General features: G+C 43.2%; 1 protein-coding gene across 4 annotated transcripts in view; it reads right to left on the bottom strand.

Moving 5' to 3' along the window:
• gria1b (glutamate receptor, ionotropic, AMPA 1b) overlaps positions 1 to 16,191 on the bottom strand; it is a 100,284-nt gene that overhangs the window by 6,466 nt on the left and 77,627 nt on the right. Inside the window, exons 14-15 of one of the 4 annotated variants that reach the window (XM_017493450.3) lie at positions 14,245 to 14,359; positions 13,611 to 13,725 (exon numbers count right to left, since the gene is read on the bottom strand). In XM_017493450.3, the coding sequence (XP_017348939.1) occupies positions 13,690 to 13,725; positions 14,245 to 14,359 (151 nt within the window). In that variant the 3' untranslated portion in view covers positions 13,611 to 13,689. Of the gene's footprint in view, positions 1 to 13,610; positions 13,726 to 14,244 lie in introns of those variants that run through there. The other 3 variants (XM_017493447.3, XM_017493448.3, XM_017493451.3) reach the window with 3 other exon arrangements.

A 16,191-nucleotide genomic window follows, 5' to 3' on the forward strand; every position in this document is an offset into this window, starting at 1 on the left:
GCTGGCAACAAAAGTGAGTACACCCTAAGTGAAAATGTCCAAATTGGGCCCAATTAGCCATTTTCCCTCCCTGGTGTCATGTGACTTTTTAGTGTTACACGGTCTCAGGTGTGAATGGAGAGCAGGTGTGTTAAATTTGGTGTCATAGCTCTCACACTCCCTCATACTGGTCACTGGAAGTTCAAAATGGCACCTCATGGCAAAGAACTCTCTGAAGATCTGAAAAAAAGAATTGTTGCTCTACATAAAGATTGTCTAGGCTATACAAAGATTGCTAAGGCCCTGACACTGAGCTGCAGCACGGTGGCCAAGACCATACAGCGGTTTAACAGGACAAGTTCCACTCAGAACAGGCTTCGCCATGGTTGACCAAAGAGGTTGATTGCACATGCTCAGCGTCATATCCAGAGGTTGTCTTTGGGAAATAGACGTATGAGTGCTGCTAGCATTGCTGCAGAGGTTGAAGTAGTGGGGGGTCAGCCTGTCAGTGCTTAGACCATATGCCACACACTGCATTAAATTGGTCTGCATGGCTGTCGTCCCAGAAGGAAGCCTCTTCTAAAGATGATGCACAAGAAAGCCCGCAAACAGTTTGCTGAAGACAAGCAGACTAAGGACATGGATCACTGGAACCATGTCCTGTGGTCTGATGAGACCAAGATAAACGTATTTGGTTCAGATGGTGTCAAGCGTGTGTGGCAGCAACCAGGTGAGGAGTATAAAGACAAGTGTGTCTTGCCTACAGTCAAGCATGGTGGTGGGAGTGTCATGGTCTGGGTCTGCATGAGTGCTGCCGGCACTGGGGAGCTACAGTTCATTGAGGGAACCATGAATGCCAACATGTACTGTGTCATACTGAAGCAGAGCATGATCCCCTCCCTTTGGAGACTGGGCCTTATGGCAGAATTCCAGCATGATAATGACCCCAAACACACGTATAAGACAACCACTGCCTTGCTAAAGAAGATGAGGGTGAAGGTGATGAACTAAACCCTATTGAGCATCTGTGGGGCATCCTCAAATGGAAGGTGATGGAGCACAAGGTCTCTAACATCCACCAGATCCGTGATGTCATCATGGAGGAGTGGAAGAGGACTCCAGTGGCAACCTGTGAAGCTCTGGTGAACTCCATGTCCAAGAGGGTTAAGGCAGTGCTGGAAAATAATGGTGGCCACACAAAATATTGACACTTTGGGCCCAATTTAGACATTTTCACTTAGGGGTGCACTCACTTTTGTTGTCAGCAGTTTAGACATTAATGGCTGTGGGTTGAGTTATTTTGAGGGGACAGCAAATTTACACTGTTATACAAGAAGTACACTCACTACTTTACATTGTAGCAAAGTGTCATTTCTTCAGTGTTGTCACATGAAAAAATATAATCAAATATTCACAAAAATGTGAGGGGTGTACTCACTTTTGTGAGATCCTGTATATGTCTGTTATAGTAGCAAAGGGGTGGACAAAAAAAGTACATATGATTGTTATGGTTGTGTGTCCACATACCTTTAACCATATAGTGTAGCTCCTTGGTCTTCATGATGCTGTTTGTTGGTATGTTCTCCAACATAATATGTGGCCCTCCAGAAACCAGTGTATATACTTTGATCATGTGACACTTTAACTGCACACAGACTAGACATGTAACTAATTATTTGAATTCTAATGGCAAGTTTTTGCACCAGTATAAATTTTAGGGCTTTCACAGCAATGAGCCTAAACACTTTCTCTCAATATTATGGGTTATTTTTCTAGACTCATGATATATAATTCCAATTAAGTCCAGTCGAGTGGACAAAATGTGGAAAAGTTTAAGAGTGTGAATACTTACACAAGGCACCATAAAACATGGACAAGGATAGATAGCATTACCGATCTCTCTGGGGAAAAGCAATCAAGTGACAGGGATTTCACAGCGACGCATTACTCTCCAAACTGTCATTTACTCGTATGTGCATGGATCTGATCCTAAATGATGATCAGACTTGAATAGACTACAGTACCATGATTAATAACAGTGCACCTGATAAGCTTCACAGGATTTGACATTAGAACCCATTTAATAATTTAAGCATAGCTGCCCAAACCTGCCCCAGGAGCTTCAGCACCCTGCAGAGTTTAGTTCAAGCCGGAATCTAACACACCCTGGCCATGTTTCTTTGTACACAGATTACTGAGTTAGCCCGATAGGATTGTTGATGGTTTGACATGATCCTGGATTTTTCTTTTCCTTGAAGCTGTTGCCAGAACAAGAAGTCCAGAAGTTCAAACCTGCTTGGGAGCACGCTTAATCATTGTAAGCAAGATCAGATCACACTGTTAGGGTGCTTTCATGGTGATTTATTGCTATTTGGATCGACAAACAAAAAGGCGAACATAAACCCTGGATGTGACACAAAATTCAGCCGAGTTTTGCAGCTGCAGGCAAACTGTTTCAACTGCACAACTGGCAATATTATTTATTACTCGATTTTGTACTCCCCTTAAACTTGAAATGGTGGAAATACTCGTTTTTGTAGGCTATTGTTTACATTTCCAACATTATATCTATGACTAATGAAAAAAAGTGTTAAAAAATGTTTTCAGCCTTATACATAGGGGCACATCAGCCAACATTTTGCTATTTGCTTCATTTAGTTATGTGTGAAACCAAATCAAACCAAATAGCAAACAACAAGTACCAAATTTCCTGATTCTGACTTGACAAATAGATGTATAATAGACTTGACATATAGATGTATAATAGACTTGACAAATAGATGACAAATAGATGTGCCCTTAGAAGCATTGTGCTATTTTCTTTAGTATTAAAATATAGTTTAATTTGCTTAAAAGTATTATGCAAATAAATAGCATTCTTTGTTAAGAGATTTCTAAGCTTAGTTTTCACTAATCATGGTTTATGAATGCGCTGCCAGAGTTTTCATTTATGTATTCAAACTTTTCACTTTTCCATTCGCCAACCTCAAATATTAATTATGAACTAATATGTAAGTAAGTAATTTCCACTAAAAAGTACAAACTCTATAACTATACAGAGAACCGCATCCAGAGCGCTCTCCAAAATTAGCATCACTGAAGTCTCTACTTCTAGGTCATGGAGTGGTTAAGCCCCACCTACACGTGAGATTTGTGCCAGAATGGCGAATGTAAACTTGCAGAGCGTAAACGAAAAGTTTGAAAGCATAAATGAAAACTCTGGCAGCGCATTCATAAACCATGATTAGCGAAAACGAAGCTTAGAAAACTGTTAACAAAGAATGCAGTTTATTTGAAGACGATGAGCCTGTTTACACCTGTTCACTTCATGCGTTTTTTCTGATTGGTTAGATATCCAATTGTGAAAAGACCAGGTTTAAACAACTTCCGAAATGCATTCGAGACGGATTTAAATCCGATCGCTCATACCACATCAGGAGGTGGTCTGGGACACATTCCAGACAAAACTGGACAAGTCTAAATGCATCTGGTTTATGAAACCACATACGTCAGCGCTTTTCTCCTCCCAAACGGAAGTATGGACCGGTATAGCCTGACGGAGATGAGTGTGCCTCCTCATTAAATTGCTTTGCAGGCTGGCACAAAGATAATTGATGGTCTGGCTCCCCATTCGGAAACTGGATAGCCAGTCTTGTTTTGTAAAAGAAGCCAGCATTATATTTTCCCACCAATGTTGGCTCCAGGCTTTCATCCAGGTATCCCGCTGGGTTTTAAAGTTTAGTACTGCCGACAGCAAAAATGCTGCACATAGTGCTGCCTTTTGTTGCGTCAGCGTTGTAGCAAGCATTTTCATTTTCTTTTCAACTGCATTCGTAAACCCAAATTTGCATTTTGCGCGGGAATAGGAGATCGGATTCATATCCGTTTAGCTGAAACGCATTATGTGGCCAAGTGTAAATGGAACCGTTTTAACAAATCAGTTAGCTATCTGATCAGAGAAAATGCATGAAGTGACCAAGTGTAAACAGGACCCATGTTACATTTTTTCCACTGTTATCAGTTTCAGAGTGTTTTTATTCCTTCTCGTTATATATTTGTTCATTTCTTGCAAAGTTATTTCAACATTTTTGGCACAAATTTAACTCGTTACAATATTTGGATATTAAGATGGTAATTGTTCCCTTTCAAAGGGAACTTCGAAGTTGCGTTTAACATAACACTATGGTAGCGCTTCTCGAGTGCGATCATCATCTGAAGTTTGTGTAAAATCATGCCTATTTATAGACCTGTCCTGATCAGGTGACGTGGTAATTAAGCACGTCGCGTGATATAAATATGGCACCTGTGAACCGCACCATCAGCCTATATTATCTTCAGTTAAAGATTGCATGTCAGTTGTTTGTGTAAAGAAACAAAAAGATGCTTCATTTCCTCCATATCTTTTATCAAAATCTCAGAACTTTTCTATCCCTTTAAAAAAAAAAGAGAAGAAAAAAAAAGGAGTGAGCGAAAGAATTCAGGAAATGTGTTACAGCTTGCTCCTGTTTCATCACGTAGAATAGTGCACACTTTCTGGGTGAAGTGTCTAGGGGTATAGCATGCGATGGCAGCCTCGAGAGGCTGCGCATGGTAATGCCTACAATAAGCAGCTCGCCTCGCGACTCACGCTCTTCTCGGAAGCCGAAGTGAGTTGGGTTTCAGAGCCTCACGGATCTGGGCTGGCCGCTGCCGAGGCAGCTAGCCGTCTCAGGTTCGGGAGATCTCTTATGGAGGAGCCGGGGACGAGCGCTTCTCTCTCTTGCTCTGTCTTCTGGGTTCGGCTCTCCGCTGGATTTTGGAGCTCGCGTCGCGACTCCTCCTTCCACTATGGAAAGCCAAAAAGGGAAGAAAAAAAACACACACAAAAATAATAGTAATAATTCCTCTCTGACTCCGAGGAGCCAGAAGGATGTGCTAAAAACTGAGAGCAGCATATAAAGAGCTGCTTGAAGTGATTACTAAGGCTGGATGAGCCTTTTTCCCCCCAGTGAAAGTAAATGCCTCACACTGCAGAAACTCCCCTTTCTTCCAGAAATGCTTGACAAAATATCAGGCTTCTGGGGGAAAACCATGCATAAGCTGTATTTACAACCCCACGATGTTGGATTATTCGGCAATTGTGGGGAATGAACGGCATGGCTATTTAGCTATGCTGAAGGTGGAGGAGGTGCTTGCGAGCTACCTCTTTCCATTGATGGCAGGTAATTAGGGGGACCGGCTTTGCCATCCAAGCCACCGTGTAAGGCCACTGTGGCATTGGTGGGCAAGGCCTGTGCAGAAGTGGGTCTTGCTTGTGGGTCACTGCAGACAATGACAGTGCTGCAGGCCTACCAAGCACACCTGCTGAGTGTGCTCGTCATACGGCGGCATATAGCCAGTTCCTTCCCTGTAGTGTTGACTTCACCCAGACATCCATGAGTGGAGCCCGGGCCAGCGCTAGTGCGAGGGAGACTCAGAAGGCAAGTACGTCAGCCCGCCAACCCCCGCAGACGGTCAGTGGAACCGAGCAGCCACAGTCACGGCCTGCTTCTAAGCCTGATCTGAGAATGGTCATAAAGGCCAAGCAGACAAAGAAGAGCAGTCTTGAGGGGCCGTGGAGGGACGTATGAGGTTGTTAGGGCAGTTAGCCCCCAGTGCTACTGTAGGGCCTCCCCTAGCCAAGGCTGTCCCAAGTTTACAGTGTTCTCTGGTCAGTGAGCTGTCACAGGGCAACAAGAATCTGATGCTTTCCCTCCAATAGAATGTGGAATAGTTAACATCACTAAAAGACCATCTGGCAGCATGGAAACTACTGCCAAATGTGTCTCCATGGGTTCTGTCTAATGTAGAAACGGGTTACCGGGTCCAGTTTATAGCTCAACCCCCCCGGTTCAGAGGTGTGCTCACCACAGTAGTCAGCACAGACCAGAGCCCGACGTGAGCGCAGGAAGTAAGATCCCTCTTGGACAAAGAGGCCATAGAACATGTACCCCGTTCCCTGAGCGAGGGAGGTTTTTACAGCCATTATTTCCTGGTCCGCAAAAAATAGGAGTATGCGGTCAATTTTAGATCTGCGTCATCTGAACTGTATTCTTTGGACATACTGGTTCAAGGTGCTGATGCCCAAACTTATTGTTCCACAGATTCAGTTTGAGGACTGGTTTGTGACAATAGATCTAAAAGGTGCATATTTCCACATAGAAATATCGCTAGCTTTATCCCCTCGCACCTTCACAAAGTGCATGGATGTCACTCTGGCTCCATTGTGACTCCAGGGCATCCGTGTACTAAATTAAATTAAACTGGATGACTGTTCAACATTGAGATGTTGTTCTCGCTCACATGAAGAGCTTGGGGCTCAGGTTGAACCCCAGAAAAGTATGCTTTCCCCAGTGTAGTGGACAAGGGGTTATAAGGATTCTACTACTATGAGGGCGTTTCTGTCCCCAACATGCGTAGGGTCAATCCTATCAACAATGAGCAAGATAAAGCTGGATCTTGGGAGACTATTGGTGCTTATGGGCCTATTGCACAGTAGACCGTTCAGTGGTGGCTGAGAAGTTGGGGGTTTCGTCCTTGGATGGCGGTCCTTGGACGAAACCTCTGAGAATAATCAGTGTCACACGGCAATGCCTACGTGCTCTGAGAATTTGAGTGTCCCCAGTTTCTAGCCTTGGGTCACACTCTAGGGGTGTCTCCTTAGCACAAGACGGTAATGACAGACACCTCCCTCACGGGCTGGAGCGCAGTCTTAGACAGCTGTCCAGCTCATGGTCTCTGGTGCGGCCCTCATCTGGAGCGGCATATAAATTGCCTAGATATGTGGGCCATATTTCTAGCACTGAAATTCCTTCTTCCTCAATTGAGAGGTCACCATGTGTTTACACGACACACCGGTGGTCTCATATATTGACCACCAGGATGGATTATGTCCATGCTCCCTGTTCAGGCGGGCGCAACTAATTCTTCTCTGGGCAGAAGGAAAGTTTGTCAGTGAGTGCAATGTACATTCTGGGAATATGGGGGCAGACATCCTGTTGCGGCAGGGGCTGAGGCCCAGGAATTGGTGGCTCCATCCACAAGTGGTGGAGTCCATATGGCGAGGTTTGGCCAAGCGGGACTGCATGTGTTCGCCTCCAAAGAGACAACACACGGCCCGCTGTGGTTTGCCCTCACTCCTCCCGCACAATTAGGGCTGGATGCCATGGTGCACATGTGGCCGAGGTCACACCTGTACGCTTTTCCTCCCATTGCTCTGCTCCCACAAGTTCTAACGAGAGTTTGCCAAGACAGTCTATGCCTGCTGCTAGTAGCACCTTATTGGCCAGCTTGAATATGGTTCTCAGAGATAATATCCCTGCTAGATGGCACCCCTTGGAAGATTCCCATCTGCAGGGATCCATTGTAGGCCCAGTGAACTGCGCAATAGATACAGTCATGCAGTTCTTACAAGAACATTTCTCAGCGGGGTGGGCTCCTTCTACAATCAAGGTTTACGTGGCCACCATTTCGGCCAGCCACGCCCCTGTTGATGGAGCCTCTGTGGGGCAACATCCTCTAACTTCGAGATTTATGCATGATGTCAGGTGGCTGAGGCCCATCTGCAGGCCGCACATACTTTCCTGGGACCTTTCTGTGCTCCTGGAAGGTCTGTCAGGTGCCCCATTTGAGCCCTTAGAGTGGATCTACTGTATCAAGCTGGAGGGCTGATTTATCATCCTCGGCCAGAACTATGGAAACTGGGTCTGGCCGCTGAGGTGCACCAGCTCATAGATTCTAGTCTCACAACTGAGGTTGTAGAGACCTTGTTAAATGCTAGAGCACCATCTGCAAGGAAATTGTATGCACTCAAGTAGCAGCTTTTTGTCTTGTGGTGTGAGGAAGGTCAGGTAGACCCAGTGAACTGCGCAATAGCTACAGTCCTAGAGTTCTTACAAAAACGTTTCTCAGCGAGGTGGGCTCCTTCTACAATCAGGGTTTACATGGCCGCCATTTCTGCCAGCCATTCCCCTGTTGATGGAGCCTCTGTCGAGCAACATTTTCTAACTTCGAGGTTCATGCGTGTTGTCAGGTGGCTGAGGCTGATCTGCAGGCCGCACATACCTTCCTAGGACCTTTCTGTGGTCCTGGAAGGTCTGTCAGGAGCCCCATTTGAGCCCGTAGAGTCAGCCTTTGAGAAACTTCTGACTCTAAAGGTAGCTCTTCTGCTGGCCTTGACATCTCTCAAGTGAGTAGGAGATCTACAAGCTCTCTCTGTTGACCCTTCCTGCCCTGACTTTGCCCCTGGATTAGCTAAGGCCTTCCTGTATCCTATGCCAGATTATATTCCTAAGGTGCATACATCCGCTGCCCACCCTGTGGTGTTGCAGGCTTTCTGCTCTCTTCCATTTCCCACACTGGAACAAGAGAGAATGCACCTGTTGTGTCCAGTAAGGGCTCTCTGTACTTACGTCCACCGCTCCGGCAAGTGGCGTAAGTTGGAGCAGCTGCTGGTCTGCTTTGGTGACGACAGTAGTGATGCTGAGTCAAAGCAGCACATTTCTAATTGGAAAGTGGAAGCAATCTCTATTGCATATGAGGCATGCAGTCTCGCTACGCCTCTGGGCATAAGGGCTCATTCCTCTACGGCGGTCGCCTCCGCAAAGGCTTTGTCCAAAGGGGTATCCTTACAGGATGTGTGTGCTGATGCAGGGTGGTCTACGCCACACACATTCATTCGTTATTACAGCCTGGATATTCATTCCACCCCGGGTTCGAGTGGCTTGCAGTGACCCTCGGGCTTGGGTCTTTTTGAACAGGCCGTACCCTCAGTATGACGCAGTGGATATTCTCGTTCCCATAGTGTTATGCTAAACGCAATGACGAAGATCCCTTTGAAAGGGAACGTCTGGGTTACGCATGTAACCCTGTTCCCTGAGAAAGGAACGAGGCGTTGCGTAGCTTTGTTATACCAGGGCAGGCCTGTGAATTGCCTCTTCGCTTCAGATAATTGAGGCTGATGGCGCAGTTAACAGGTGCCATATTTATATCACGTGACGCGCTTATTTGCCACGTCACCTGATCATGGCAGGCCTAAAAATAGGCATGATTTTACACAGGCTCCCGATGCTGGTCGCGCGTGAGTGGTGCTCGTCTCGTTCCATTCTCACGGAACAGGGTTACATGCGTAACCCAGACGTTTTGTGTGTTGTAAACTGTGTTGTGTCAGTGTTGTGACCAAACAACAAAAAAAATTCCTAATATATGTAAATGTACAGTACTGTGCAAAAGTCTTATGCACCCTAAAATATATTTTACTTTTTTTAGTACAAACTTTGTTATAGGTTTCTAAAAGATCGACTCAATACAAAAACATGTTAGATGTCCAAACATTTTAGAAAAATGTTTGTATGTCTGTAAAGAAAGTAGTAAAATACGTAAGAGTAAAACAAAATAATGAAAACTGCTGGGTTCACGTTCAAAGGGAACTCAATGTTATGTGAACTTCACACTGTGGGAAGTGCCCTAGCGCATGACCGGTATTTGAAGTCTGTGTAAAATCACACCTATTTATAGGCCTACCATGGTCAGGTGATGTGGCATTTCTCTATAAAACAGCACCCTTAAACCACGTCATCAACTTTCTTTGTCTTCAGCGCAAGCCACATGTCAGCTCTCTGTGTGAACATTCCTAAAACTCTTCACTTCTCTCTGTTTTCAAAAGAAAATAATATATATATATTTTTTCTCTTCTGTCGCTATCCTGTGCAAACAGAATAAGCTTTAGAGAGTTCGTGGTTAGCACGTTCGCCTCACACCTCCAGGTTCCGGGGTTCGATTCCCGCAGGGGCCATGTGTGTGCGGAGTTTGCATGTTCTCTCCTCTGGGTGCTCCGGTTTCCTCCCTCAGTCCAAAGACATGCATGGTAGGTGTGTCTAAAGTGTCCGTAGTGTATGAATGGGTGTGTGAGTGTGTATGTGATTGTGCCCTGCGAAGGACTGGCACCCTGTCCAGGGTGTACCCCGCCTTGTGCCCGATGCTTCCTGGGATAGGCTCCAGGTTTCCCGTGACCCTGAAAATGAGTAAGCGGTTGAAGATGGATGGATGGAGGGTATGGGAGTGGAGTGTGCTGCGGCATGGCTCCGCCCCCGGCTCTCTCACTTCTCAGCCGAAGTGAGATGGGTTTTGGAACTCTGGGCCGGCCGCAGTTGAGGAAGCGCCTCGACAACGCCTTCTCCCTGATCGCTCTGCTGAGTTCATCAAGAATGCTACGTCTGCTGCTAATATCATGCTACATCTGCTGCTAGTATCACTGAGCAACCGAGGTTGTAGAGATCATGTTAAATGCTAGAGCACCATCCACAATAAAATTGTATGCTTTCAAGTGGCAACTTTTTTATTGTGGTGTGAGGAACACCAGTGAGACCCAGTAAACTATGCAATAGCTACAGTCCTGGAGGTTGGCTCCTTATACAATTCGTGTTACCCAAGCCACGCCCCTATAGGTGGAGCCTCTGTGACAGGCCATACCCTCAGTATGATGGAGTGGGTATACTCATTCCCACAGTGTGAAGCTCACGCAACATTGAGTTCCCTTTGAAAGGTACCCTCTGGGTTGCGCATGTAACCCTATTCCCTGAGAACCCTGTAGATTTGTCATCCTGGGGTATGCCTGTAAATTGTGTCTGCGCATCAGACAAAGAGAAGCTGATGACGTGGTTTAAAGGTGCCATTTTATATACATGCAAAATGTCACCTGAACATGGCAGGCCTATAAATAGGCGTGATTTTACACAGACTTCCCACAGTGTGAAGCTTATGCATTCTTTATTTTTGAAGGCATCTTTGCTCTACAGCATTTCTTTGCATGTGAAAATACTTTTGCACTGTATTGTATATGGCGAATATAATGATTCTGATTCTATGAGATCGAGGTTGAGGAATTGTAATGCATATGCACGATTCCCTTGTCCTCAATTTCCTATTTAGAATTCTCAAATTAGTTAATAATGGCCATATTTTGGTTAATATGTGCTCCCCTTTAAAATGTACATGTGATTTTAATGATAAAACTGAATAAGCAGGTTGCAGCTCAGTTTAATTAGGTAGCATCGCCATAAGTCTCTGCTATGAATAGAGAGTTTTAATTATAATGTACTTTGGCATTGGAATGTGTTATGAAGACCTAATTAAGACATACTGCCATCACCTCCCATGGTATTAGTGGTATTAGACTCATATGCACATATAGTTCAGAAGTTTTTCTTTCTGGATCTGTCTTTAACTGCGACTGCACTACACCGATTTCAACCAAGTTTATCCATGAAACCATACCGTTTTCTTCAGAAAAGACCAGTTAACCAAAATATGGGCACAAATATACTAATTTGAGAAAGTGAAAAACCAAAGTGAAAGCACAAATAACATAAGGTATGCACTCATGTGAAGATTTCATGACCTGGATTTGGTATCTCACTGTTTGTGACACTGCTTAGGTTCAGATTTTCACTTTATTCTGTACCCGAGCATTGTTTATGAATTGTAATTGAAACTATAGCCAAAGTTGAATTGTTGCAAGGCAGTTGCATAATTTGAGTAGTAGCATTCTAATTAGCCATCGTTAATTTACCGATCATTGTTCTGAGTCTCAATATACACTCACCGACCACTTTATCAGGAACACCTGTACACCTGCTCATTGCTGCAATTATCCAACCATGTGGCAGCTGTACAATGCATTTAATCATGCATATATAGGTCTGCTGGTCTCCTGGGATTTTTTCCCCACACACAACAGTCTCTAGAGTTTATAAAAAATTATGAAAAACTAAAAACATTCACTGAGCAGCAGGTATGCAAGCAGAAAAGCATCTCTGACGTATCATACATTGAACCTTGTGGTTCAGTGTTTAAAGGATCTGGGTTACTGATCAGAAGGTCAGGAGTTCAAGGGACAGAGTTCAAGCCCCAGCACTCCCAAGCTACCACTGTTGGCCCCTTGGGCAAGGCCCTTAACATTCAATTGCTCAGGTGTATAAATGAGATAAATGTAAGTCGCTCTAGATAAAGGCATCTGCCAAATGCCATAAATGTAAATGTAAATGAACCTTGAGGTAGATTCTGCTACAACAGCAGAAGACCACATCAGGTTGCACTCCTATCAGCCAAGAACAAGAATCAGAGGCTACAGAAGGCACAGGCTCACCAAAACTGTAGATTGGAAGAACATCACCTGGTATTTTTCTAATTTTCCATTGTCCAAATGTTTTCCTAATTATTTGTTCAATGAATGTACAGGTATATGACCTATCCAACCAGCATAGAAGTGCACAATTATGACTCAATCCATTTACTGTAATCAACTTTGCAGGTGTGGTCAAAGTAACCTGGTTGGAATTATCCTCATTAGTAAATCTATTATATGTCATCTTAGATTTAATTTATTAAGATAAATTAAGCGACAAACAAAGATCAAGGACCTGATCTAATAAAGGTCTTCTGAAGCATTGAAATAATAGAGTTGTATGTTGTATGAGTTGTATAAACAAAACTCTGCAGGTTCATAGATCTCCAGGAATAAGCGTAGGCAGCTCTGATTAAATAAATAGTGCTTGTAGGCAATGGGCATCAACTATACAGTGACACTTTACTAATATCTGAATTTGTAAAAGGGTCTGGTTTTAATATTGGCAGCTAAATTTGATCAAAATGAATATCATAGCATATCATAACATAATCTAAATGACAAATTTGGTTATAGACTATTTAACCCTCATGTACAGAGACTTAAGATTGGACCTAGAGCTATACAACTGATTTGAAACACTTCCATGTTCTTTTTTCATCCGTTATTATGAGTATCTCAGGTGACGACAATGCTAACAAGAAAAGATGTAAGAAACAAAACAGCGTGGCTAAGCCTAAGTCTAATGCAATCACTACTTAATAATGAGTAGCACCACCATTTTTTTTACTGACGATACAGACCACAGTCTTGCACACGTTTCTATTAGCTCACAAGATGACTCATGAATTCACAGGTCAAATTTGTTAAGTCCCCAGAAAGCAAAAGAAGCAAGTTAATGTTTTGGGTTTTATTTTATGCATCCTGCGTCATTTTCCCTTAGTGAACTGTTTTTTCTGGCAGTTGAGTTTTATTCATACAGTCTAATCACTGATTTGAAAAAGCAAAGAAGCGTACTTTCTAGTAATATCCTGTATTATCAGAAATGCTACAGCTTAGATATTAGCACCTTTTCATAAACAACATATTAACATAGAAATCCCCTTTCCGTGCTAGGCTTCCTTCCTGGCAGAGTATCTGAATACAAATGAAGGCCACTGGGCCATGTTGAAGGCACCATACATAAGGGTTAAACATTCCATGGTGTGAATCTGCAAACAGCTACATTTACTGAGGTGCTTATCTCCCACACACCTACCTACTGTATTTCAAAATGTCATTAACATAAGTGAAGACAGCCTAAAGGTGTTTGTGTGTGTGTGTGTGTGTGTGTGTGTGTGTGCGTGCTCATTGCATTTGGGTAAAGGGCAGATTGGAGACAGAGTGCAGGCAGTTGCTGTGTACTAGGGGTGGGGGATGAGTGGGCTTTTTGTTTAAGGTCTGAGGCCTGTTCACTAAAGTGAGGCAAAGCACCAATGTGGGAACTAACCTTTCTTCCGGAGTCCTTGCTTCCACACTCGCCTTTATCGTACCACCATTTGTTTTTCAGTTTGTCTAAGACGGCCTGCTCATTGAGCTTCAACACCGCTAGGTTTACAGGGATTCTTCAACCAGGGAAATAACATAAATAACATTACCCATGTTATCTTATGTTATTCAGCATTTAAGTAAACACACACCTATAAAATATGAACTAGTGTTCTACATGTCTACAGCTAGATTGAAAAAAAAGAGGAAAAAAATAGCTTAATCACAAGTCTGAGTAATGTGTCAGTGCCAAAGTGATATGCATTAATACTCCATCTAGCTTTGCTGCCTTTCTCCCTAGTGCAAGATGTGTATTACTATATCACTTTGGGTAACCGGCAAAAGGGGGAAACACTCGGATAGGGACATCTTTGCTTTTGTTTTTTACCTATATATCAAAATATTCAATCAGAACATTGTTTATTATATACTTTTTGAAAGCTAATGCATTGTCAGATCCAGATTGGTTCTAGCATACAGCCCCATACTGCATGAGTACGGGTCTACGGGTGTAGCCGGAGTGTTTGGCATGTGCAGTTGCCGGTTACCCCTCCACCATGGTGGTTACCCGCTGGATAGCTCATACTGGGGCTGACCTTGGAATCACCTCCCCCGCTGCCGCACTCGCCCTTGTCGTACCACCATTTGTTTTTCAATTTGTCCAACAGGCCCTGCTCGTTCAGTTTTAACACTGCCAGGTTTACTCGGTTTCTTGAAATGATAATAAAATAATCGGGGTCAGCGTCAGTGGTGAGAATGGGACAGCGAGGCAGAGGTTGTAGGAAATGAAACGTGAGTCAATTTTCAAAAGAAAAAGAAAAAAATCAAATCAAATAAAAGTAAAACTGATCTGATTGTGTGCCTGTTTCTACAAGACCTTTTTGTTGTCTTGTGCTGTGTGATGTTCAGGGGGAAAAAAATGTAGTGTGACCAGATTTTACCAAGCAAGACATGGATTCTTAGGAAGGGAAGAGGAGGCATTAGCAATGCTCTGGATTTAAGCGGGCTAGATTGTTATTTTGATTGTTGTTGTCAGATTGCTATCCCATTACAACAGCTCAAAGGAGAACTTATACATTCTCGACGGTCCATGAATTGTGCCAGAGCATTTTTAATGCGCCAGCTCCACCCTTACCCAGTCTTCATGTGCTCCTGCTCCAGCGCTGTTACAGGGAAGCCCTTCCATTGCGTGGCAGAGAGTGCCGCCGGGAAGGAAAGCGAACAGACCGTGGGTCTGCTCTGCTCCCAGGCAACAGTGTCTTTCTCAGTAAAACCTCTCTTTCTGAGCCCTCCCTCTGTGTGACAGGGGGGTTAGAAAGAGGTCGGCTTATGGGTGACTAAGAGAAAGCCAGACTACATTCATGAGCGTTAGTTTCTGAAATTCACTGCTTTGGCAGAAAGAGTAACAGGCAGAGAGGAAAGGAGAAAACGTATCGCATTTTCCAGACTATAAAACGTGTCTTTTGTACTGTAGCAAGTGCCTATTTAATAGTGTTTTTACTATAAACCTGGACAACAGGAAGGTTATGATAAACACACATTTAGTATGGCATTAACGTAATATTTGAACCTCAAAAGTCACAGTACATTAACGAGTGAATTATAAAAGTTTAGCATTAAACATTGTAAAGTGAGGATTTTGGGCCTCATTTATCAAACAAAATACGACAGAATTTATTCACTCAAAGGAAAATTTCCACAAAACAATGTGGTATTTTACATTTGTAAACATTGAGAACTCATTAATGTGAACCTTTTTTCAGCGATTTAAACTGCGCACACACATTTAACAGTTCTGTGAAACTTGTTCATTTCATATTAATCCCTGCTGAAAAAAAATACAAACCATCATAGAAATTCAAATGGTTTCCAATACAAACACCATTACAAACCATCAGCTAACCATTAAAACCATTGCCATTACCATTATTGGTCCTTAAAGGTATTCACTAGACATAACGTGCCACCAATAGAAAGCAAGAAATTACCAGTAGAGATTTTACAGTTAACCATTACACTTCCCACAGAAACCAATACAATTCAATTCAATTCAATACAATTATAACTATTACAAATTCTATTCGGGTTCCTATTGTTTTTTTCAGCAGGGACGACTTGAAAGAAAGAATCCAAAACAAATCCATAAATTAAGACAAATACTAATACTAAGACCAGCCATTCATTTGGGACAAAAGTAATTGCACCCCATAAAATGAGGTCGAGTGTGTCTATGGGAGCTGACGCACTGCAATGCATGAGCACACGGTGCACACTATGTTTAGGAGGTAATCTTTTGCAGTTTAGTCATCATTTGACTTTTTGCGAGCTCTCATTGCCTTTTATCAAGTTTTGTGAGCGTCACTAAATGTAAATTAGCTGTGCCGTGAATGTGCTTGGTACTTTATGGGAGTTTAAACATTACTGAACTTTCTGTAAATCTGGTGGGAATTCGTTTTTAGTTGTGTGTAAAAACATTTACGCACAACTTTACTAAGATAAATGAGGCCCTTGGTTTAGAAATATGAATCTTCCCAAAGAAATTC

This window comes from Ictalurus punctatus, chromosome 18, assembly GCF_001660625.3.
Source record: "Ictalurus punctatus breed USDA103 chromosome 18, Coco_2.0, whole genome shotgun sequence".
Lineage (NCBI taxonomy): Eukaryota > Metazoa > Chordata > Actinopteri > Siluriformes > Ictaluridae > Ictalurus > Ictalurus punctatus.